Here is a 27,004-nt window from a genome sequence, read left to right as displayed (position 1 = left end):
GAAAATTTAATGTTTTTCTTTAAGATTCGTCTATTGGTTTGAAAATGTATCTGGTTTTGAAAAAATGTGTCTTTTTTAGTAAAAAATGAAACTAATTATTTCGACAGTCATGTATTTTTTTTGAAAATTTGTATTTTTGCTAGAAAATTAATCTTCTTGTTTAAAAATTGGTCTATTGGTTTGAAAATTTATCTCTTTTTGTAGAAATGTGTGTTTTTTAATTAAAAATAAAACTATTTAGTTCAAAAGTCATGTATTTTGTTGAAAATTTGTATTTTTGCTAGAAAATTCATCTTCTTGTTTAAAAATTCGTCTTTTAATGTTAAAAAATTAAACTGATTTTGTAGAAAATCTAACTGTTTGTTTAAAAATCAATTTTGTTGTTGAAAATTCTTATTTTCCTGTTGAAAATTTAATGTTTTTCTTTAAGATTCGTCTATTGGTTTGAAAATGTATCTGGTTTTGAAAAAATGTGTCTTTTTTAGTAAAAAATGAAACTAATTATTTCAAAAGTCATGTATTTTTTTTTTGAAAATTTGTATTTTTGCTAGAAAATTAATTTTCTTGTTTGAAAATTTGTCTTTTTTGGTTGAAAATCAACTTTTTTTGTTGAAAATGCATATTTTCGGGTTAAAAATTAAATTCTTTGGTTTAAGATTCATCTATTGGTTTGCAAATTTATCTCTTTTGGTAAAAATGTGCCTTTTTTAGTTAAAAATGAAACTATTTCGTTAAAAAATAATGTATTTTGTTGAAAATGTTGTATTTTTGCCAGAAAATTAATCTTCTTGTTTGAAAATTTATCTTTTTTGATTAAAAATCAACTTTTTTTGTTGAAAATTCATATTTTCGGGTTAAAAATTAAATTCTTTGGTTTAAGATTCATCTATTGGTTTGCAAATTTATCTCTTTTGGTAAAAATGTGCCTTTTTTTTAGTAAAAAATGAAATTATTTGGTTTATGTCATGTATTTTGTGGAAAATTTGTATTTTTGCTAAAAAATTAATCTTCATGTTTGAGATTTTATCTTTTTGGGTTGAAAAATTACACTATTTTTGTAGAAAATTTAACTCTTTTTTTTTTGAACATCCACTTTGTTGTTAAAAATTCTTATTCTTCGGTTGAAAATTCAACTCTTGTTAAAAATGATTCATCTATTATTGAGAATTCATCTTTTTTTGTGATTTAATCTTTTTTTGTTTTGTTTAAAATGCAACTATTTAGTTCAAAAGTCATATATTTTGTAGAAAATTTGTATTTTTTTTTTAAATAAAATTAATCTTGTTGGAAAATTCGTTTTTTTGTTGTTGAAAATTTAACTGGGATGGAATAAAACTTTATGGTTGAACATTCAACTGTTTTATAGAAAATTCGTCTTTTGGGCTTGAAAACTCAACATTTTTGATAACTTTTTTTTTCTTTGCTGATTGAAAAGTCGTCTTTTTTGGCAGAAAATTATTTTTCTTGGTAGAAATTCAGTCGTTTTGGTAAAATACCTTTGTTTGGTTGCAAATCAATATTAATTAAAAAGTTTGGTTAAAAATATTTAATTACTGAAAAATATTTATTGGTTGAAAACTGAAATCAATTGTTGAAAATTGTTCTTTTTTTTTGTAGATAGTTTATCTTGTTATTTAAAAATTCATCTTTTTGAGATGAAAATTCAACTGTTTTGTTAAAAATTAACTTTATTGTTAAAAATTCAAGATTTTGCATAAATTTTTCTTTCTTACCTAAAAATTCTTTCTTGTTTAAAAATTCATTTTTTTTATTTGAAATATCATCTGTTTTGGAAAAAGTTCACCTTTTTTTTAAATTGAATTATTTGGTTTAAAAATAATATATATTGTTGAAAATTTGTAATTTAAAAAAAAATTAATCTTGTTGAAAATTAATTTTTTTTATGTAAATTTATCTTATTCATGGAACGTTGAACTACTTTGTTAAAAACTATTTTTTTTAAGATTTAACTATTCCATTTTTGGTTGAAAAAGTAACTTTTTTAGTTGAAAATTCATGTATTTTGTTGAAAATTTAACTGCTTTGTGACAAATTAATCTTTTTTAGATACAAAATTTTATTTTTTTAATAATTGAATTTTTTCGCTAAAAACTCGGCTTTCTTAAATTATTATTTTAACTGGAAATGTTACTAGTTGGTTTTTGGTTGAAAATTGAACTATAATTAATTAATTTCTTTGGTTGAAATTTGAATTTCGTTTTTAATGTTATTTTTTAAATGAAATTAAATTTTTTATATCTTAAATTAAACTATTCCATTTTTGGCTGCAAAATTGATCTTTTTTAATTGAAAATTCAACTATTTTGGTAAAAAATTCAACTATTTGGTTGACATTTAAGTTTTTTTTGTTGAAAATTAATGTGTTTTTTTTTTTAAATTCTTATTTTTAGGTCGAAAATTAATCTTCTAGTTGAAAATTAATGTTTTTTTTTTAATTTGTTTAAACGAAAGTTGAACTACTTTTTTAAAAACAATTAGTTTTTGGAGCTTCATCATGTTATTCGAAAATTCGTATATCATGGTTGAAAACTCAGCTATTTTGTTCAAAATGGTTGTTTGTTATGTACCAAAAATGTAGAAATTCTATTTTTGGGTGAAAAATATTTTTTTTTAGTTGAAAATTCGTGTATTTTGTTAAAAACTTAACTTTTTTGTGGAAAAATAATATTGTTTAGTTAAAAATTCATTTTTTTGCTTTAAAATTGTATTTTTTCTTGCTTGAAAATAAATTTTTAATTCTACTATTTTATTTTTGGCTGAAAATTTATCTTCTTCACTTGAAAATCTAAAAAATTCAACTATTTGGTTGTCATTTAAGTTTTTTCGTTGAAAATTAATGTGTTTGTTAAAAATTCGTATTTTTAGGTCAAAAATTAACCTTCCACTTGAAAATTATTTTTTTTTTAAATTTGTTTGATCGAAAGTTGAACTACTTTGTTAAAAAATCATTTTTTTGTTTGGAGATTAATCATGTTATTGAAAAATTAGTATCATGGTCGAACACTCAGCTATTTTGTTCAAAAATTGTTGTTTTTTTTTCATTAAAAATGTTAAAATTCTATTCTTGGTTGAAAAAGTCTCTTTTTTTAGTTGAAAATTTGTGTATTTTGTTGAAAATTAAACTTTTATGTTGGAGAAAAATATTTTTTAATTAAAAATTAATTTATTTGTTTGCAAACTGAATTTTTTCTTGCTTGAAAATAAATTTTTTAAATTTTAAATTCGACCATGACAGTGTTGACTGAAAATTTATCTTTCTATTTGAAAATTTTGGTTAAAAATTCAACTCTTTGGTTGACATTTAAGTTTGTTTTGAAAATTAATGTGTTTTGTTAAAAATTCGTATTTTTAGGTCGAAAATTAATCTTCTAGATGAAAATTAATGCTTTTTTAAATTTATTTGATCGAAAGTTGAACTATTTTGTTAAAAACAATTTTTTTAAATTGTTTTTTGAAGATTCATCCTGTTATTCGTATCATGGTTGAAAACTCAGCTATTTTGTTCAAAATGGTTGGTTTTTTTTTCACCAAAAATGCAAAAATTCTATTTTTGGGTGAAAAAAAATTTTTTTTTAGTTGAAAATTCGTGTATTTTGTTGAAATTTAAACTTTTTTGTAGAAGAAAAATATTCTTTAGTTGAAAATTCATTTCTTTGGTTTAAAATTGTATTCTTTCTGGCTTGAAAATAAATTTAAAAAATTTTTAATTCTACTATTTTATTTTTGGCTGAAAATTTATATTTTTTGCTTGAAAATTTTAATATTTTGGTTAAAAATTCAACTATTTGGTTAAAATTTAAGCTTTTTTTCGGAAAATTAATGTGTTTTGTTAAAAATTTGTATTTTCAGGTAGAAAATTAATCTTCTAGATGAAAATAAATGCTTTTTTTAAATTTATTAGATCGAAAGTTGAACTATTTTGTTAAAAACAATTTTTTTGTATTGTTTTTTGAAGATTCATCCTGTTATTCGAAAATTCGTATCATGGTTGAAAACTCAGCTATTTTGTTCAAAATGGTTGGTTTGTTTTTCATCAAAAATGTAAAAATTCATTTCTTTGGTTGAAAATTGAATTTTTTCTTGCTTGAAAATAAATTTAAAAAATTTTTAATTCTACTATTTTATTTTTGGCTGAAAATGTATCTTTTTAAATTGAAAATTCAGCTATTTTGGTAAAAAAAATTAAGTGTTTTTTTGTGAACATTTTACCGTTTTTATTTACTTTATTTTTATGAAAATTAATTTTTTAACTGAAAATGTAATTATTTCATTTTTAGTCAAAACTTCGTCTATTTTAGTTGATTATTCAACCGTTTGGTTTAAAATTGGTCTTTTTGGGTACAATATTAAGATTGTTTGAAAATTATTATTTTTCGATTTTGTTGAAAATGCAATATTTTCATTTGAAATTTTAGTAATTTAAACTCTATCAAATTGAATTTAATATAGTGCCTGCCTTTTCATTTATTTCATAGAATTTTTTTCCCCTATTTTGGCGCCCCTTTTTTTTATCCCATCGGAGTTGACGAAAAATGTTCTCACTATTTTCAGCTGATTGGCAGAAGTATCGGGCAGCTTTTCCGAAAGGAGGTCAAAATCGACAATCTGCCACGTCTTGATTTTCCAAAAAAGTCGGAGCACATACTGCGAGTGGACGAAATTTCGAAAAGTGCCAACGAAACCGGAATCGCGGCCCTTTTCGCCGGAAGCACGTAGCATCCGGCGGAGACAATTGTTGTCGGCCTAGGTGAATAAATGACAAAAAAGAAAAAAAAAAAAAAAAGTTCAAAAATTCGAATGAGAAATAAATCTCATCAACATCTTACCCAAGTCGAAGAGATGTGATCGTATTTTCTACGATTATGCATTTAAGCTTTATATTATGAGCAGCGAGATAATTGCACGACCCTCACTCTCTTATTTATTTTTTTTTTTTTTTTAGTTGCGTTTAGTCAATTTTCGGCCCCGCGGAAGGGAACAACTTTTTTTAAAAAAAAAAAGTGGAATTGGTAATAAAAAAAAGAGTTGTTGTCGTCGTCTTGTTGCTTTTAGGAAATTTTTTTACTCCCTAGGCACTTTTTTTTGACGCCCCGAGGGTGCTTTTCCCGTTGAATTCTGTGTTATATTCTGTTGTTATTATCGTTTTATCGAACGTTGGTTTTTGTACATGATCTCGTGGCGTTAAAAAAGATGAAAAAAAAAAAAAAAAAAGAAAAACACATTCCTTGCGGCGAAACTTGGCAAAAAAAAAGAAGAGAAAATACGTAGTTAGCTCAAACTCTAAACTCGGTTTTCTACAAAGTCCCTTGTCAACGATTTTTTTTTACTTCTGTGTTCGGCGATTTTTGCTGGCCAAAAAAAAAAAAGGAAGAAAATTCGAAATGAAATTTGTTGTTTTTTTAAATTACTTGCTGAAAAGGAAGATGAAGGTTTTCAGACAAAGTCTTGCGAATTTAGTCGAAGCAGAAATGCTCTTTTGTAATTTACTTTGCATCACTCGTTTAGCTAATAATTCATTCATTCTAGGATTTAAAAAATCAAGAAAAACCACCATTAAGGCAGAAAATTGTAAAAATTGTAGAATTTTCTAAAAAAAAAAAAAAAAAAAAAATTCGCCACAGTCGACGAAAGTTTATAATATTTATATTTAATATTTATAATTGAGTTATAAAAGAAAAGAGTTGAACCGAGAAATAGATTTTATTTGCAACGATTGACTTATATAATATTACAGTTTTTGATAATTACAGGTAATTATCTTATTTACAGCAGATTATAAATAATTTACAAATCGATTCGGTAAAAAGGCCACCTCTCGCGGAAAGTCGATTTGCTGAGAAAGTTTGGATTTATAATACAGCGAAGTAATCACGATACGATCGGGAAACGAGAGCAATTCCGGGGCTTGAAAAGGAAAATAAAAAATTGCAAAAAAAAAAAAAAAAAAAAAGAGATTTTGCAATATTTTTTTTTTTTTTTAATTTCCTTGCGGCCCCCGAAGTGCTTTGAATAAATAATTATTAATTAACAAGTAACATGGCTTTCGTCGACGAAAACAAACGGGTTTATCTACAGTCTCAACGAAAAATTGCATTTAATCGATTCAAGCTGCCAACCACGCATTCATCATTGTATGTACCTACATCGGTTTTAAATAGATCATAATCTTGTATATATTGTATTGTAATAAATAAATGCATTGACAATAACTTTTTCGGGATATGTCGTTTTTCAAGCGGACCGCCTTCATTTTACAAATTTATTACATATTTTTAGTTTTTTTCTTTTACTACTCGTCAGAGTGCGCGATCTGTTTGAAATTTAAAATTTATATTTTATGAATGAAAAATATCTTTTTTTTTTTAATACAAATTAATAATAAAAGTTTGTAGTTTATTTGTAAAATAAAGTAAAAGTGTATGTTATTTAGTTTTTAAGAGAAAAAAAAAATTAATATTTTATTTATTAATTTTTCTTGCGTAGTTCTGAAGTTTACAAACATAAAATTATTGTTAACTGAAAAAATTTTAAATAGGTGTTTTGGTAAGATTCGCTTTTTTTATAACAAATAATAGAATTTTCATCTTATGAAGATAAATTTGGAACCAAAAATATCAGGACTTTTACTAGAAAAAGAAAATTTTTTAGCAAAATGCTATTCAACTAAATATTTGATGGTCGAACTTAAAAAAAGGCAAATTTTCTACTTAAACAATAAGAATTTTCAACCAAATTTGTCAGATTTTTAACTGAAAATAAAGTAAAATTTCTAACAATATACTTTAATTTCTAACAAAAAAAGTGAATTTTGAATTAAAAAAGAAAAAAAATTCCAGTCCAAATTGGAATAGTTAAATTTTCTCTTAAAATAACATTAATTTTTAATCAAAAAAGCGAATTTTTCAAAAGAATACTTAAATTTTCGGATTTAAAATGAATGTTCAACTAAAGCAATGAATCTTTCATTTTTAAAAAGAAAACAAATTTGATATTTTGAAAAACACAAATTTTAAATAAAATGCTCAATTTTGAAGGTCAAAAATTAATTTTCAAATAAAACAACAAATTTTTTAATAAAGTAGTACAATTTTCATTCTTGTGAAGATAAATTTGGAACCAAAAATATCAAGATTAAATTTTTACTAAAAAAAATTTTCAACAAAATGCATAAATTTTCAACTTTCTAACTAAAGGCAAATTTTCAACTAAAAAAAAAAAAGGAATTTTCAACCAAATTTGTCAGATTTTCAACTAAAAATAAAATCAAATTTTAACGAGAAGTTGAATAGTGACATTTTCAGATAAACAAATGAATTTTCGACAATAAAGTTTAATTTTTAACCAAAAAAAGTGAATTTTGAACTAAAAAAGAAAACATTTCTAGTCCAAAATGGAATAGTTACATTTTCTCTCAAAATAAAATTAATTTGTAATTTAAAAAAAAACGATCATGGTTGAAAACTCAGTTTTTTGTTAAAAATGGTTGGTTTGTTTTTCATCAAAAATGTGAAAATTCTAGTTTTGGTTAAAAAAATATTTTGTTTTGTTGAAAATTTAATTTTTTTGAGTAAGAATAATATCTTTTAGTTACAAATACATTTATTTGGTTGAAAATTGAATTTTTTCTTGCTGGAAAATAACTTTTTTAAATTCTACGATTCCATTTTGGGTTGAAAATCTATCTTTTTTACTTGAAAATTTAACTATTTTGGTAAAAAATTCAACTATTTGGTTGACATTTAAGCTTTTTGTTGAAAATTTATAGATTTTGTTAAAAATTCGTATTTTTAGTTAGAAAATTCATGTCCTAGTTGAAAATTATTTTTTTTTCTTGAAAATTCAACTATTTTTAAAATTAATTGTTTATTTTAACGATAAAAAAACAGGTTTTAGACAAAATAGTTTATTTAAACCATATAAGTGAATTTTCAAATATATTATTGAATCTTCAACCAAAAAATTTCTTTTTAACAATCCAGTATAACTTGAATAAAAAAAAAAAGATGAATTTTTATGGAATAATTAAATTGTTCATATTGGAACAAAAAAAAGATGCAACTAAAAAAATAAACCTCTAACAAAAAATGAAACACGAATTTGCAAACAAGAAGAATAATTTTATTAAAAAAGTCAATTTTCAAACACATAGTTGAATTCTCAACTAAAAAAATCAATTTCCAAAAAAAGAAAACCGAATTTTTAAAAAATTAGTTAAATTTTTAACCAAAAGCGAAGAATTTGTCATAAAGTACATAAATAAAAAATAGTTGAATTCAAAAAAAGAAGAATATTTTTCGCCAAAACAGATAGTTTTTTAATTAAAAAAAAACAAACTTTTTTTATAGTTTTCGCAGTAAAAAATAGAAAACTATTGAAAACGTATTATGAAACGTTCTTTCAGCAACCAATAATGTTATTTTTGTGAAATTCCGAACTATATGAAACTATATTTCAGGGATGAACTATAAATTTTTATTAATAATTTGTATTAAAAAAAAAAAAAAACTATTTTTCATATATGAAATCTGAATTTTCGCACTACTCGGACCCGAACAGATCGCGAATTGACCATCTTAGGAAAAAAAAATCGAATGGTTCGATTAATTCACTGGTATTTAAATTATCCTCTCATCTTAATATCTTCATAAAAAATTCAGGAACTTTCACTTTCAAAAGTGGAAGCCGTTATAAATATTTCTATAAATCATCAAGGCACGAGTTTGGCTCGTGATAAGGGATCATCAATAAATTACGTAACAGCTTTTTTTTTGGAGGGGGGGGGGGTAATATTTTAAAAAAAGTAGTTTAAAGTTTAGTAATTTTACAATAAAATATTCTAATAATGACTCCATCTCTATATCGGTATAAATTAAGTAGTATTTTTTCCGATTATTCCGCAAAAAAAAAAAATCCACTGAAACAAAGTTTTTTCACAATTTTTGAAAAATTACTACTAACCACAAAGTCATTGACATTTTTTTTATTTTAAACCGGGTTAAGCTACGATATTTGAAAAGATTCTAAGAGGCTTTCAGAAGATTTTTTTGAATGATCTGAAAATATTCTCAAATTTCAGAACATTTGAAAGGATTTTTAAGGAATTTAAACAAATTTCAGGGGATTTTCAAATATTCCATGGAATTTCAGTAGATTTGAGCAATTTTAGAAGATTTCAAAGGATTTTAAAGCTTATAACAAATTCCCTGGAATTTTAAGGTGATTTAAACATTTTTAGGGAATACCTTATTCATAAAGCTTTAAATATTTTCAGGGATTTCAAGGAATATCAGACTTTATTAAATGTTAACGGATTTTAACAGGTCTTATAATATTTTATTGATATTTCAGACTTTATTTAACAATAATTGAAAGATTTAAAAGATTTAAAGAGATTTTTCAATATTCCAAATAATTTCAGTAGATTTTAAAAGATTTTAGGATATTTAAAAGGACTCTAAGGAATTTTTTTCAAGAGCTTTAAAAAATTTAAAAAGATTTTAAAGGATTTCAAAGATTGGACATTTTTTGAGGTATTTTAAAAGATTCCAAGAAAATTTATAGGAATTTCATGGATTATGATCAGGTTTTTATAATATTTTAATTATACTGCAGAGAAATTATCTACAAAAATTAAGGAATTTCAAAGGATTTCAAATATTTCAAGAAATTCTTCGAATCTTTGGAAATACCTTGAAATATTTGTGAAAATTCTAAGGAATTATAGGATATTTCCAAATATTTCAAAGAATTTTAACGAACTTCAAGATATTTCCAAAATTTTAAGTGATTTTGTACCATTTTAATGGAATTTCAAAAAATTTATTTACAAGAATTTACAGATTTCAAGAGATTCTAGAATCTTTGCAAATGCCTAGAAATATTTTGAAAAATTACAAAGAATGGCAGAAGATTTCCTAATGTTCGAAAGGAATTTTACAGGATTTTATAAGATTTCCGAGGATTTCCGTAAATTTAAAAGATTTTCTCGATCTTTACAATTGCCTCGAAATATTTTGGAAGATTTAAAGAAATTCTTAAATATTTGGAAATACCTGAAATATTTGGGAAGAATCCAAGAAATTTCAGAAGATTTCCAAATATTCCAAAAGGATTTTCAAAGAATTTCAATGGATTTTATCAAATTTCTGAATTTAGCGATTTCAAAGATTTCATGAGATTTCAAAACATTATCAGGAATTTTAGAAGATTTCAAAATATTTCAGAATTTTTAAGGAGTTTCACAGAATTTTATAGGATTTCCGGGATTTCGTAATCTTTCAATGAAATTTCAAAGAATTTATTTAGAAAGAATGACGTAAAAAACAGAAAAAAAAAGAAAAATGGATTTTCAAGGAATTTATCGGGATTTTATCATATTTCTGAGGATTACAGCACTTTTAAAGAATTTCAATCAATATTCCAAAATCTCCAAGGATTTCAAATATTTCATTTGAACCTCATCATTTTTTATGCAATTTCAGGGGATTTTATAATTATTTAATTAAATTGCAGACCATTTTTGGACAAGAATTAAGAGATTTTTAAAGAATTGAAGAGATTCTCAAATCTTTGCGAATACCTTGAAATATTTCAGAAGATTCCAAGGAATTTCAGAAAAATTCAAAATATTTTGGGATTTTTAAGGAATTTCAATAAATTTCACAAGGTTTCAAATTTTTACAAATACCTTGAAATATTTGGAAAGATTCCAAGGAATTTTTTTAGGAATTTCACGGAACTGTATCTGACTTTCGAGGATTTCTGTAATGTCAGGTGATTTTGTAGTATTTTAATGTAATTGCAGACAGGTTTTGGACAAGAATTAAGAAATTTTCCAATATTTCAAAAGATTCTCAAATATTTGAAAATACTTTGGAATATTTAAGAAAATTCCAAGAATATTTTGAAGATTTCCAAATATTCTACAAGAATTTCACTGCGTTTTAGAAAATGGGGATTTCAAGAAAATTTCAAGAAATAAAACTTTTTTAAGGAATATCATCAGATTTCATTTAACTTCACGGGATTTGAAGAGTCTTTCGAATTATTCAAGGGATTTCCAAATATTTCAGAGGATTTTTTTCATAGGCTTTGCCAAGATTTCCGAGAATTTCAATAATTTTAAAGGAATTTAACGGGTATTTTAATAATTTCTTCTGGATTTCAAAGGATTTCATAGATCTTGAAATATTTCAAGAAATATGATCAGATTTTATGAATTATCACGGGATTTCAATAGATTTTATAATATTTTAATGAAATTTCAAAGATATTATTCTGATGACTTGAAGGATTTTAAGAGTTTTTCAAGGAAGTTTAGTAGATTTTAAGAATTTGAAGAGATTTCAAAGCTTTTTTTTTCTTTATTCTCAGTGTATTTTTGAGAATCCCAAGAAACTTTGAAAAAATAGAAAAAATTTTAAGGAATATCATCAGATTTCGTTTAACTTCAAGGAATTTTCTAATATTTTAATGAAATTTCAAAGACTGTATTTGCAAGAATTGAGGAACTTCAATCAATTTCAAAAACTTGAAGAGATTTTCAAATTATTCAAGTTATTTCCAAAGATTTTAAAGACCTTAGGATATTTGTAAAAATTTCCAGGAATTTCCAAATACCTGAAAGGATTTTTAATGAATTTCAACGAATTTTATGGAATTTTATCAGATTTCCGAGGATTTCTGTAACTTTAAAGAATTATAAAGGCTTTTTAAAGGGAAATTTTAATACATTTTTCAGTATTTCATAAAACTTGAAATGTTTCAAACTATTTAAAGGAATATCATCAGATTTTATGAAATTTCACAGGATTTTCACAGATTTTATAATGTTTTAATCAAATTCCAAAGATATTATTCTGAAAAATTGAAAGATTTCAAAAAATTTCAAAGCTTCTATACTTTTTTTAAAATAGTTTCGAGTTATTTTTGAGGATTTCAAAGAACTTCCTGAAAATAAGAAAATTTTAAAGGAATATCATCAGATTTCATTTAACCCCACGGAATTTCAAGGGATTTTATAATATATTAATGAAATGTCCAAAACCGTATTCACAAAATTAGAGATTACAAAGATTAGAAAACATTTTCAAATATTGCAAAGAATTTCTAAAAATGTTTAAGAATTGAAATCTTTTAGTAAAATATTTCGATCTTCTAAATTATTGTTGAAACAATAAATTTAGGAAATTTGTTCCAAGATGTGAAAAATAAGGTTTTAATCAATATTTTTCTACTAAAAATATTTTTAAAAATTACATAAGATAGGCGGGGGAGGGGGGGGGTTGTAACAAATTGTTACATGAGGGAGGGTTGAAAAATTGGCAAAAAATGTGTTACGAAATTTATGGACGGCCTCTAAGTTAATTATGTTATATCGTCGGAAATAAAACATTGATTTACGACATCTCACAAAAGTAGTAAATTTACATTATTCGGAAGACAGCGAGTCTTAAAGACTACTTGTTCGATACAAATTCTTTAATTATTGTTCCTCACTTTCAAGACTCACTTGCTCAAATCAGATTTTGAGTATTTCGATTATCAGAGTCTTCGGATTAGTATTTAGTTACAAAATATCAGAGTTTTTCTTAAACATTTCGAACAACTTTTCGCCGATTCAATAATAATTAGCTTCGTATCATCGCCAAATAAAAACAATTCCGATCAAAAACGATAAAAACAAAATTTAAAATTCAAATCTTTGATATTAAAAAAAAAAGAAAGGAAAAAACATTTTTAAGTAACTTAAAGATTCTAATTGGAAAACTAAATCAAAATTATTTTAGGATTTTGATAAAAAAATATTTAAAACTAACCCCCTATTACGAAGCTTTGAAAATGCGCAACAAAAAAAAAAGAGATGAACGATTCTGAATGTGACTATAATTATCCAGAATTGTTCGCCTCGAAATGGAAAGTTTTCGAGCCTCTCGGCAAATAACGGCGATGAGTATATTCTCGAAAAAATTCAAACGTTCAAAAACACATTCAAAGCGTACGACGCGCGCGGAAATCGCGCATTTTTTCTAAAATTACAGTTAGAAAAAAGACAGATTCGCGTCAGATCTCCCGTTTCGAAAATTCCTCTTATTTACAAAAATACAATATCTTTCAATAAATATCTGTTCCTACTTCTTTCTACACTTGTTCAATTCCATGCGAGTTTTGAGCCGTTCTATCCTATTTTTTATACCCCGAAGAAAATCGAGTTGTTTTTTCTTTAAATTCCAGCCTCGAGTTTCTCGAATTTCTCAGGCGCTTTTAATAGTCTCAGTGGATTTGCTCGGGTTCTTTTTACCAATGAGTAGACAGACATCCATGTTGTCTTTACCTTTGACGTAGACTTGGCCTCTTGGCTCAAATTCGTACCTCTCGCTCAAAACTTCGAGACAGTAACTCGGAAGTTGAATTTTTCCAGCGACTCCAGTCGAGTCCATTCGAGAAGCGATATTGACTGCGTCGCCCCAGATGTCATAGTAAAGTTTAGTGGCACCGATTACACCTGCCGTCACGTCGCCAAAGTTGTAACCCACCCTCAGAATCAATTTGAATCCCAAAAGGTCCTGATTGAAATCGCAGATTACTTTATGCATCGCCACTGCGAAATCCAGCAGCTGGAAAAGATGAGTGTTCTCACTCTCACTGTGCTGACGAACCTGCAAATTTATTTATTTTATTCAACAAATTTTATTAAGAAGGCAATGAACTATCTCTATTATAAAAATTAGCCAAAAAGGTGTCCTCCTCCTCCTCCTCCTCCTCCTTCTCTACTCCTACTCCTCCGCCTCATCCTACTTCTTTAACTCTTATTCCTGTACCTCCTCCTTTTCGTCCACTTTCTCTATCTCCTCCTTCTCTTTTTCTCCTACTTCATTGACCTCCTCCTCTACCTCATTCTACTCCTCTAAATCTTCCTACTCCTCTACCTACTCCTCCTTTTCTTCTACCTCGTCCTACTCATCTACCTAATCCTTCTTTTCTGCTTCCTCTACCTCCCTCTCCGTCGTCTCTTTCACATCCTCCTCCTCCTTTCCCTCTACCTCCCCTCTTTTTTTTACTTCTTTGACCTCCTCCACCTGTACCTCCTCCTACTCCTCTAGCTTCTCCTTTTCTTCTACTTCCTCTACCTCCTCCTACTTCTCTTTCTCCTTCTTTTCTTCTAAATCCTGATGTATCTCCTTTTTTCCTACCTCCACCTACTCTTCCTTTTCTTCTACTTCCTTCTCTGCCTTCTCCTTTTATTCTACCTCCTCTTCTTACTCCTTCTTTTTCATTACCTCCAACTACTTCTCTATCTGCTCCTGTTCTTCTAACACCTCATCCTGTAACTCCTACTTTTCTTCTACTTCCTTGTTTTCCTACTTTACCTCCTTCTCCTACTCCTCTATCTCCTCCTATTCTTTTAACTCTTCCTTCTTTCCTACCTCATCCTACTCCTTTTCCTCTACTACCTTCTCTACATTCTCCTTTTTTCTATCTACTCTTCCTACTCCTCCTTCTTTTCCTCTACTTCCACCTACTTCTCTATCTTATTTTTTTTAATTCCTCATCATGTATCTCCTCCTTTTCTTCAACCTCCTACTTTTCTTCTAACTCTTCCTACTCCTACACCTCCTCCTCTTCTTCTCCCTCCTCGTCCTCTACTTCCTCCTTTTCTTTCATTTTCTGTACCTAATCTTCCTGCCTTTCTTCTACTTCTTTGTTCACCTCTTCCACCTCCTCCTACGCCTCTATCTCCACCTCCTGTACCTCCTTCTTTTCTTCTACCTTCCCCTACTCCTCCTCTACCGCCTCCTCTGCCGCCTCCTCTACCTTAGCTTTTTCTGTTACCTTCTCTTCCTACTCTTTCTTCTCCTCTACCTCCATCTACTTCTCCATCTCGTCCTTTTCTTCTAACTCCACATTCTCTTCTACCTCCTCCTTAACCTCCGGTACCTCCTTCTTTTCTTCTACCTCCTACTCATCCTTCCTCCTCCTCCTCTACCTCGTCCTACTCCTCTACCTCCTCCTACTCCTCTACCTACTCCTTTCCTTTTTACTTTCTCTACCTCCTCCTCCTTTTCTTCTACTTCCTTGTTCCTCTCTGTATACCTCCTTCTACTCCTCTAGCTCCTCCTTTCTTCTAAATTCTTCTCGTGTATCTCTTTTTTTCCTACCTCCTCCTTTTCTTCTACCGCCTTCTCTACTTTCTCCTTTTCTTCTACCTCCTCTTCCTACTCCTACTTCTTTTTCTCGACGAATTTTTAAATAAAATTATGAATCTTCAACTGGAATAGTGGAATTTTAAACAAAACATATGAATTTTCAAATAATATTATGAATATTTAACTGACATATGTTAATTTTTCACCAAAAACATGTATTTTTTAAACAGTAAAATTAATGTTGAAACACAAAGATTAATTTTCTATAAAAAAAAAACAATTTTTCAACAAAATACATGAATTTTAAATCAAAAGTTGAATTTTCAATAAAAGAGGAAAAATATTCAACCTTTTCTTCCAGTTTCTCTACCTAATCATCCTCATTTTCTTCTACTTCTTTGTTCTCCTCTTCTACCTCCTCCTACTCCTCTATTTCCTACTTTTCTTCTAACTACTCCTTCTGCACATCCTCCTTTTCCTCTACCTCCTCTTTTAACTCCTCCACCTTTTCCTCTACTTCCTCCTTCTCCTCCTCTACCTCCTCCTCTTCTTCTACCTCATCCTACTTACCTACCTCCTTTCCTTCTGCTTTCTCTATCTCCCTCCTCCTCCATCTTTTTTACCTCCTAATCCTCCTTTTTTTAGACTTCCTTGGCGCCCTCCACTACCTCCTACCCCTCTACCTCCCCCTTTTCTTTTACCTCTTCTTTCTCTCCCTCCTCCTACTCCTCCTTTCCTTCTACAGGATGACGTTTGCGCGTTTAATTTAAAATTCCTCATTGTAAAGTAAATGAATTTTCAAAGAAAATTATGAATCTTTCACTGGAATGGTGGAATTTTAAACAAAACAGGTGAATTTTCAACAAAAATTAGAAATATTTGACTGAAATACTTGAATGTTTAACAAAGAAGATGTATTTTTAAACAGTAAGATTCATTTTCAAAGAAAAAAATTAATTTTCTATAAAAAAATACAACTTTTCAACAAAATACATGAATATCAACGCAAAAGTTGAATTTTCAATTAAAGAAGACAAGTATTCTACCTAATTGTTGAATTTTACACTAGAAAAAAATCGATTTTCAAGATAAAATGAAATAGTTTTATTTTTAGTCAAAACAATTAGTTTTCATCTTAACTGATGATTTTTCTACTAAAATAATCAACTGGAATAGTTGAATTTTAAACACAAAAAAAAATTTGTACTAAAAAAGACCATTTAGCAACAAAAAATTGATTAATGAAATTTGTAGTCAAAAAATGAATGTTTAATAAAAAAAATGAATTTTTAACTAAAATTGTAGAACACTGAACTGCAATAGTATTATCAATTTAAAAAAAAAAATTTCAACCAAAAAATAAACAAATTTCAAATAAAATAGCTCATTTTTTAACCAGAAAATTGATTTTTTAATTAAAATGATGAATCTTCAATAAAAAAAATAGTTTTCAACAAAAGAGTTTATTTTTCAATCAAGTAAATCTTATTCGAACCTGAAAGATTAATTTTTAACTGAAATGATGAATATTTAACTGGAATAGTTGAATTATCAATCGAAAAGAAGAATTTTGAAAAGCATATGAATTTTCAACAAAAAAAAGTTGAATATTCCGTTAGAAAATTAACTCCTTACAAACTAAAAATCGGATTTTCAGAAAAATAGTTAAATTTTCTAATGGAAGTAAAATTTTTAGTTGAAAATTTGATTTTCAAAAAAGTAGATGCATTTTTAGAAAGAGAAGAATTCTCAATTAAAATGACAAATCTTTCAACAATAAAACAATCTTTAACAAAAGAGTTAATCTTTTTAAACGCAAGTAGTTAGATTTTCTAGAAAAAAATTTGTTTGATAATCATTTTTGTACACGCGCGAAGAGTGATTAATTTCCAAATAAAATGATAAATCCTCAACTGGATTAGTGGAATTTTAAACCCAAAAATTAGTTCTCAACTAAAAGAATGAGTATTTAATTGAAATAGTTGACTTTTCAAAAAAATAAAAAATAAATTTTTATTACAAAAGATTAATTGTTAACCAAAACTTAAATAATTAAATTTAGGGTACGAAAATGAATGTCCAATCAAACAAAAAATCAACGAAAAAATATCAGTTTTCAAAGAAGAAAAATAAATACTTAAATTTGTAGTAAAAAAAAATAATTTTCAACCAAAGATATGAATTTTTAACAAAAGACTTTAACTTTGAACAAAATAATTTTACTTCCAACCCAAAAGGAGAAATTTTTTTCGAAAAAAATCTTTTTTTTAACAAAATACGTGACTTTTCAACTGAAAGAGTTGAATTTTCAAACAAACAAAATTAATTTTTACTAAAAGAGATATATATTTTTAGCCAAAATTTTAATAATTAAATTACCAGTTAAAAAAGTAACGTTTAACCAAACAGATGAATTTTAAATTACGGCTATAAAATTTTCAATTGGAATTAGTTAAATTTTGAGTTATAGAAATTACTTTAAAGAAAACAAAAACTGATTTTAAATGTTAAATTTTAACATTCCTTGTATCAAGAAAAATGATAATTCTTTTTAATAAATATCAGTTTCAACTCAAAATTGGTTAAAATTTTAAAGTTCCCTGCTTCAAATCAGAATTAAAATTCTTTGGAAAAAATTCTTTTTCCAATTCAGAATTTTATTCTTTTTCGAAAATTTCCGATACTAGCTCGGAATTTGTTAAAATTTTCAATTACGCGGTTCCAAGTCAAAATTCTTATTATTTTGGATAAATTCCAGCTCCAACTACAAATTTGTAAAAGATTGAAAATTCCCTGCTCAAATTAAAAGTTAAATTATTTTTATTTTAAAAAGTTTAAAAATCCTTAAAAGGCTTCGAAACTTTACTTGAAGATCATGAAACATCTACATGCTGTTTCAAATGTTTTTAGATTTAAAAATATTATCAAAAGCTTTTCACAACTTCTAAATATCTTTTAAAATTATTCGAATTTCAAATAATTTTTTTAAATAAAAAATCTTTTTCAATTTTTCCTAGCAGTTTTAAAAAATGTTATTATTCATTTGAAGCCTGTTAAAAATTTTAAAAAGCTTCTCAATTTTTTGTTCAAAAATTGCCAAATTCTACATTTTGTTTTAAATATGGGGCGTGGGCACTTTGTTTAAGTTATTTGAAAATCATTTCAAACTTCATATTAATTTTGAATTTTTTCAACTTAATCGAATATTTTCTAAGAATAATATGAAAATTCAACAATTCGACTTACAAATTAATTTTTTTTTTAAACAGAAAAATTAAAATAGTAAAGCTCAAAGTCTAGTTTTTTTTTAGTTTTGAATATTTAATTTATAATTACTGATTTTAAATGAACAGTCAGATTATTCTAAATATTAAGTAATTGTTCTTTTTCTTAGTTGACAAATTTCAAATTGCATGGATTAAAAATGGAATATTTTAGACTGAAATGTAATAAAAGCGTTTAATTCTAAATAAATTATTTTTTACATTCTTTTAAAATTAAAAATATTTTATCAGGGTGTCTAGCGATTCTTAGGAACAAAATTCAACGCCTTTTACAGGTTTTCCAGTTCAAGAAATACACATTTTCCAGGTCTCCTTTTTTACATCGAATAATGAAATAAACGTTTTGTCATACATGTAAAAAATGAGCCATTTAATTTTTTATTGGCAAAAAATTTCTAAAGAAATCCGAATCGTAAATAAACAAATTCTTAATTTTTTGTGAACATGAGTCATCTTTGTGAAATCTTTAGCAATATTTTTAAATCTTTGTAATGGCTTTGAAATCATTGAAATCTTTGTGAAATCCTTTGATATCTTTATGAAGTATTACAAACTTTAGTGAAAGCTTGAAATTGCGGTGAAATCTTTGAGAAATCTTTTGGCATTTTTCAAAGCTTTCGTAAAATCTTTAAAATTCTTAAAATCTTTGAAATCTTTGTGAACTATTTTTTAAATCTTTGTTTACGAAATCTTTTGTGTTTGTTTAAAATCTTTTTAATGTTTTGAAATTCTTGAAATCTTTTAAAACCCTTATGAATTATTTAAAGAAATTGTGAAATCTTCTCAAAGTATTTTCTATTTGTTTGAAATAACTGGAATATTTAAAATATTTGTGAAATCTTTATGAAATTTTTTGCAATCGTTTAAAATCACTGGAATATTTTAAATCTTTGTTAAATCTTTTGAAATCTTATAAAAAAATTTTTATATCGTTTAAAATATTTTGAAATCTTTGAAATCTGTTGTACTGTACCCTTGTTGAAATCTTTTAATTCCTTGAAAACTTTGAAATCTACGAAAACTTTGTGAAATTTTTTTTAATCTTTATAAAATCTTTGAAATATTTTTGAAATGTTTCTTTAATCTTTGTTCGTGAAATATTTTCTGTTTGTTTGAAATTATTAAAATCTTTTAAAATCTTCTCAAATTTGTTGAAAACTTTTGAAATCATTAAAAATCTTTTAAGTGTTTTGGAATCTTTGAAATCTGGTGTACTTGTGGCAATCTTTGAAATTCTTGAAATGTTTTGAAATCCTTAAAAATTCTTTAAAATATTTCAGAAATCTTTGCGAAATCTTTTGTAATCGTTTGAAATCTTATCAAACATTGTTAAGTTGTTTAAAATCTTTGAAATGGTTTCAAATCCTTGAAATCTATTGTTTTGAAATCTTTATAAATGTTTTATGAAATCTTTGAAACTTTTGTGAAATCTTTTGACATCTAAAAAATTTTGAAGTTATTTAAAACCTTGAAAATGTTTTGAAATCTTTAAAATCTCTTGAAAGTTTTAAAATCTTTGTGCAATGTTTTGAAATCTTAGCGAAACGTTCGAAATCTTTTTGAAATCTTTGTGATTTCGTTGGAATTATTTAAATCATTACAAATCTTAGTGAAATCTTTTTATATCTCCTAAAAATGTTTGAAATTGCTTAAAATTTTGAAATGTTTTGCAATCTTAGAAATGGGGTTTAATATACCTTTTTTAAAATCTTTAAACTCTTTTGTAAGTTTTAAAATCTTTTTGAAATGTTTGAAATCTTTGTGAAATATTCAAAATCTTTATGAAATGTTCCAAATCTTTGGGGAATTTTTTCGAAAACTTTTTAAACTAGTGTACACGCCTTTTTTGAATGTTTGAAATCCTTGAAATCTTTATGAAATATTTTGAAATGTTTATCAAATCTTTGTTTGAAAAATCTTTTGTATTCGTTGAAGTAATTTAATTATTTGAAATATTTCGAAATCTTCTAACATCTTTTAAAACCTCTTGAAATCGTTTCAAAATTTTAAAATCTTTGAAATGTTTTGAAATGTTTGAAATATTTTGAAATATTTTGTAACCTTTTGAACTGATTGTGAACTGATTCCGAATCATCTTCTACAATAAATTATTATTTATTTTTTAAATCTTTAAGTGAATTCAATATTTAAAAAAAAACATTAATTAATTTATATTCACAGTTGATCAACTAAAAATGTTTGTTATTGAAAATCTTCGATTTTCTTCGCTTCTAATTTCTAATTGTTTATGTCTTAAAAATTGCATTTTGAAATTATTTTAATTCAAATCTACGTTTAAAAATCATAATTGAAAAAGATAAAAATTAAACTGATTATTAAAAAAAAGGGGTTGAAATCAAACTTAGACGGATATTTTTTTCTAAAAATTTGTAAAAATTGCCGATTTCCCGAAGCAGTGGCCACTCTGAAATAATTTCTGAAATTAAACTTGCTTATTGTATCAACTTTATGAGCCATTTATTGAAAAATGCAACCATTTTGGATATAAAAAAACAGTAGAAAATGTTTACTCAGAGTGGCCGTTTTAATCGGAAGAAAAAAATTCCCGGTTTTTTTCTCGGTTCGCAAACATTTTTCATGGCCAATGCAATTTAAAAAATCAAACTATATTCTAAACATTTTTCAATATAAAGTAATAAACAATAAACCACAAATTAAAGGATTCAATATGGGACACTTGAATTCCAAATTTTTAAAATTGAAGTTTCAAAGTTTTCAATTCAAAAATTGTGTTTTCAAATTCTCAAAAATGTACACGTAGAAAATGAAAGGTACTAACACTTTTCAATTAAATAATGTTAAATGAAATTCAAATAAACTGCAAAATTCGGAACTTTTATAAATTATAGAGTTCAAAGATTTAGATTAAGTTCCAAAAATATAAATCCACGTTAACATTTTCAATAGTCTGAATTAAAGAACCAAGCAATGAACTTTTAACAATTTTCAAAATTATATTATTCCAAGTAATTTTAAGCTAGTAACACTCAAAATTGCAAAATAATTTTTTTAACTTAACAGTTCTTAAATTAAAAGTTAAATTATTTTTATTTTAAAAAGCCTAGACATCCTTCAAAATCTTTAAAATTTTATTTCAAAATCTTGAGAAATCTAGAAGCGGTTTTAAATTTTTCCAAATTTAAAATGATTTTTGAATTTTTTGTCAGAACTTTTAAATATATTTCAAAATAAATTGAATTTTTTCTATAACTTTTGTAAAATCCTGAAAATTTAAAAAACAAATTAAATGTGAATTTATAAATAACAATAGAACACTTATTATTTGTAAAAATATTAGGGTAATTTTAACAGATATTTATTAGTTGAGAAAAGATTCGAAATAAATTTAGAACTTGAAATGACTTCAAATACTTACAGCAGAATTAAGAATAAAATGTAGATTTTTGCAAATTTCAAACTGAAAGACTTTAAAAGATTACAAATTTTTTTAAGATTCTTAGGAAAATTGAAAATGATTTTTCACTTTGAAAAATTATTGTAACAGAAAGTTTAAGAAGATTTTAAGATTTAAAAAAAATGATCAAAGAAGACATTAAGAAATTTCAAATTAAATGGGATAAACATTAAATAATTTAGACTTACGATATTTTTAATTCAATAAAAACCTTTAATTATGACTATATTATTATGGATTTATTTTTAAGTTGAAAATAGTAAAACGCATGTTTACACTTTTTAATAGCTGAAAAAATTAAAAGAAATAATATATTAATAAATTTATTTATTTAATTTAATATAAAGGAATACTTGAAATACTGAAATGAAAATATATTACTGATGAATCATGAAAATTTTTATTAAAAAATAAAATCATCGGAATAAATGATATATTAAATTCAATTTTTGTTAAGACTTTGGGATTGAAACAGTTACAATCTGAAAATTCTCAAATTTTGAACGGATTTAGAATTATTTGGCCAAATCAATTATTGTTCAGATTTCTATACTTAGAGTACAGATCCATTTTGAAAATAATTTATTTATTTATATTTACAGTTGATAAAATAAAGTTGTTTTTATCAAAAATTTTCAACTTTAAATGCTTTTAATTTTTAATTGTTTAAATCCTCGAAGCTGCACCCCAAAACGGTCAATTCCAAAAATATAAATGCACGTATTAATTTTTAAATATTTTAAATATCCTTGAAAAGCTTCAAAATTTTATTTTAAAAACTTGAGAAATCTAGAAGTTGTTTTAAATTTATTTAAATTTAAAATTATTTTTGAAATTTTTTTCATAGAACTTCTAAATATCTTTTGCAATTAATCGAATTTTTCCTAAAATTTTTAGAAAATCCTGCAAATTAAAAAAAAATCATTAAAATCTTTCAGATTATTTCTTAACAATTTTAGAAATCTTTTAAAATCTTTTAAAATATTCTCTTAAAATAATTTTCCAAAATAAACAATTATTTTTAATTTTCCTAAGAATCTTAAGAAAATGATTTTATTCTTTTGAAGTCTTTCTCAATTTTTCAAAAAAATGGAAGGTACTAACACATCAATGAACTTTGAATTTTTTAAATTATATTTTTATATAGATTTTTCTTCTGAAAATTCGTAAAATTCCCGCTTTCCCGATCAGGAAAACTTTATATTGTTTTCAATGAATGGTAAAGGACTCATAAAATACAAATAATTTGTTTATTATTCCATTTATTTGGTATAAACAAATTTGATAAACAAATTGACAAATAGTTTTATTATTGGTAAATTTTTTGTTGCTAAAAGTGCTTCCCATTAATGTAGCAATGACATTTGATAACAAAAATAATTTAAAAGTTTATAATAACTATTGTTATAAACAATACTTGTGACAAAATATTAGAATTTAAGATTTTTCAAATTATAATTTCCTTCAGTTGCCGGAACGACTTCAGTTTTTTCTCAATATAATAAATCTTGATTAATTTTTAATAAAATATAACAATTTAAAATTTTTTAAACAAATTTTCTAAACAAATTCAAAATTTTGGTCCTTTCGCATAGAAATTTTTTTGATTTGCACTGGAAATTTTTTAAGATGTTGGACTAATGACTTCTAGTCACAAAAATATTTGAGAAGTTAACAATAACCATTGTTATAAATAATTCTCGTGACAAAATATTGAAATGTAAGGTTTTATCAAATTTTTTGTTTTCTTTAATCGCTACAATGGCTATGGATATTCCTAAAAAAATGTATCGTGATAGATTGAAAATGAATCATAACACTGATGCATGCTAAGATTGACTCAATACAAAATCTTTTGACAATAACCCACCGATTTGGCCATCAAAGAAAATTTATATTTGATAAAACCGTAAGTTTAAATATATTTTGTCACAAGAATTGTTAATAACAGTGGTTATTGTTAACTTATTCTAACATTTTTCTGACTAGCAATCATTCGTCCAATAGCTTAAAACATTTCCAGTGCAAAAATAATGGTCTATGCGAAAGGGCCAAAATTTTTAATTTGTTCATCTAATTTGTTTACCAAAATTTTAATTGTTATATTTTATCAAATATTATTAAATATTTATTATTTTAAAGAATAACTGAAGTCGTTCTGGCCATTGAAGGAAATTATAATTTGAAAAATCTCAAATTCTAACATTTTGCCACAAAAATTGTTTATCACAGTGGTTATTATAAACATTTTTTTTTAAAATGAAAAAGTGAATTTCCTCCATTGTGCGACATAAGTACGGTACGTTTGTTTATAGAGTTTAATCACTTATAGTCAGTTTTTTTAGAAATGAGGTTTGTAATAATATAATTAAATACTTCATTCAAAATCTCCTTTCAATTTTTTAATAAAATTATTAGGGGTTGAATGCAGCGAGAAAAAAGCTTTTAAGATTAAGCAACAAATAAATTATTGAACTGTAGAAATAATATATATGAAGTTATATTCAATTTAAATGAATATATACATTATATTGAATAATAATAAATCCATTTTCTCATTTATTAGTCTTGTCATTGACTTTTTACCAAGTTATTTCCTCAAAAATTTTAATTACAATTATCATCACTTTTTAAAAATATTTTCTTCAAAACTTGAAATTCTTAAGATTTAAAGGTACAAAGATTCTTTACTTTGCAACTTAAGTTGTAGTCTTACATATTTTAATTATTATTGTATTTATATTGGATACTTGAATATTATTAATTTTTTCATTAGCTACATTAATAATTTTAACAATAAATAATTTTTTTTAACTTGAACAAATAATAAAATCAATAATATCAGAAAAATAAATCATAGAAATATGAAGTTCGAACTGCTTTCAAAATGTATCTCAAAATTAGATTTTATATAGATTAAACTACATATTTTCATGAATTTTTCTTTTTTCTTAAATAATTAGTAATAGTTACTCTTATTTTTTCATATCTCTTTTTTTGTTTATTTGCAAACAGCATCAAGTTTTTAATTATTTTTGCTTCTTCTTAATGCAATTCATTGAAAAAATCAGACTTAATTTTTGTGGCGCCATCTGTTGGATTAGTTAGACAGACATTTCCCCTCCGGATCGTAAGAAAACAGAAAAGTGGGGGCGATGCATGGGGCTAATTTCAACCGTTTTTAAATAATTTCCTAAATTGTGATTTTTATCAATTATTATATCATTTAGTTTAGAATGCTTAATTCGGAAATCTTTCACGTTAAACATTTTCCATTTTAGATTTTTAATTTTTAAGTATATATTTTAACTTGAAGAATTTTAAAATTCAGTTTTAAAGGCTAAACAGAAAGGAAAAATTAGAAATTTTTAAAATCGAAGATTTTTTTATAAAAAACCGGGTGGTCGCCGGACTGGGAAAGCGGGAATTTTAAGAATTTTCAGAAGAAAAATCTATATAAAAATATAATTTAAAAAATTTAAAGTTCATTGATTCTTCAATTTAGAGCATTGAAAATGATAAAGTGGATTAAATTTTTTCAATTTTTGTCTGCATCTTGAACTCATTAATTTATAAAAGCAAAAAAATTGAAATTTTGCAGTTTATCTGCATTTTATTTAAAATTGATAAATTGAAAAGTGTTAGTACCTTCCATTTTTTTTTTTTTTTTTGAAGAATTGAGAAAGGTTTCAAAAGAATAAAATCATTTTCTTAAGATTCTTAGGAAAATTGAAAATAATTGTTTATTTTGGAAAATTATTTTAAGTGAATATATGAAAAGATTTAAAAATTTTAAAAGATTTCTAAAATTGTTAAGAAAGAATCTGAGATGTTAAGAATTTCTTTTTTTTTAATTTGCAGGATTTTCTAAAAATTTTAGGAAAAATTCGATTAATTGCAAAAGATATTTAGAAGTTCTATGAAAATAATTTTTAATTTAAATAAATTTAAAACAACTTCTAGATTTTTCAAGTTTTTGGAATACAATTTTGAGGCTTTTCAAGGATATTTAAAATATTTAAAATGAAAATAATTTAACTTCTAATTTACGAAGTGGGCAGTTAAAAAAATGTTAATTTTTAAATTTGTTGAAATTTGGAAGTTGATCGATTGATTTTTTATTTTAGAGCATTGAAAATTAATACGTGCATTCATATTTTTGAAATTGAATCCGAATATTTGAACTCTATCATTTATGAAAATTAAAAAAAAAATGGGAAATGACAGTGAATTTACTGATTTTTATAAATTATTGTTTCATTTAGTTTAGTTAGAAGGTTTATTTCGAAAAGCTTTCACTTCAAAAATTTTCCATTTTAGATTTTTAATTTTTTAAAGTATATATTTTAATTTATAGAATTTTAAAATGCAGTTTTAAAGGCTTAAAAAATCAGAAGTTTTTAAAATCGAACATTTTTTAAATAAAAAACAGGGTGGCCGTTTTGGAGTGCAGTTTTGAGGATTTAAACAATTAAAAATTAAAAGCATTTAAAGTTGAAAATTTTTGATAAAAACAACATTATTTTATCAGCTGTAAATATAAATAAATAAATTATTTTTAAAATGGATCTGTACTCTAAGTATAGAAATCTGAACAATAATTGATTTGGTCAAACAATTCTAGATCCGTTCAAAATTTGAGAATTTTAATAAATAAATGTATTAATATATTATTTCTTTCAATTTTTTCAGCTATTAAAAAGTGTAAACGTGCGTTTTACTATTTTCAACTTAAAAATAAATCCATAACAATATAGTCATATTTAAAGGTTTTTATTAAATTAGAAATATTGTGAGTGTACAAAATGTATCTCAAAATTAAATTTTATGCAGATTAACCTACATATTTTCATGAATTTTTCTTCTTTTTTAAATAATTAGTAATAGTTACTCTTATTTTTTCATATCTCTTTTTTTTCGTTTATTTGCAAACAGCATCAAGTTTTAAATTATTTTTGCTTTTTCTTAATACAATTCAATGAAAAACTCAGACCTAATTTTTGTGGCGCCATCTGTTGGATTACACAGGCCGACAAAATTTGACAAAGGTCCGGAACCAGAGACCAGACCTAGTATACCCGAAGGTTTTTGCTGCGCTGAATCCGAATCCGACCTCA

The 27,004-nt window shown here is 25.0% G+C and overlaps 2 protein-coding genes across 2 annotated transcripts in view; one reads left to right on the top strand and one right to left on the bottom strand.

The window, feature by feature from the left end:
- LOC117172320 (exportin-5) overlaps nucleotides 1-5,632 on the top strand; it is a 68,882-nt gene extending 63,250 nt beyond the window's left edge. The window contains exon 12 of the mRNA XM_033360104.1: nucleotides 4,573-5,632. Within this exon, the coding sequence (XP_033215995.1) occupies nucleotides 4,573-4,737 (165 nt within the window). The 3' untranslated portion in view covers nucleotides 4,738-5,632. The remainder of the gene's footprint in view (nucleotides 1-4,572) is intronic.
- A 7,221-nt stretch (nucleotides 5,633-12,853) lies between these two features.
- The window catches only part of LOC117173941 (adenylate cyclase type 9), a 74,250-nt gene continuing 60,099 nt past the window's right edge, over nucleotides 12,854-27,004 (bottom strand). Inside the window, exon 9 of the mRNA XM_033362590.1 lies at nucleotides 12,854-13,679. Coding sequence (XP_033218481.1) covers nucleotides 13,275-13,679 — 405 coding nt within the window. The 3' untranslated portion in view covers nucleotides 12,854-13,274. The remainder of the gene's footprint in view (nucleotides 13,680-27,004) is intronic.

This window comes from Belonocnema kinseyi, chromosome 5 (genome assembly GCF_010883055.1).
Source record: "Belonocnema kinseyi isolate 2016_QV_RU_SX_M_011 chromosome 5, B_treatae_v1, whole genome shotgun sequence".
NCBI lineage: Eukaryota > Metazoa > Arthropoda > Insecta > Hymenoptera > Cynipidae > Belonocnema > Belonocnema kinseyi.
The sequence above is the reverse complement of the archived record's forward strand: the minus strand, read 5'-3'. Positions and strand labels throughout refer to the sequence as shown.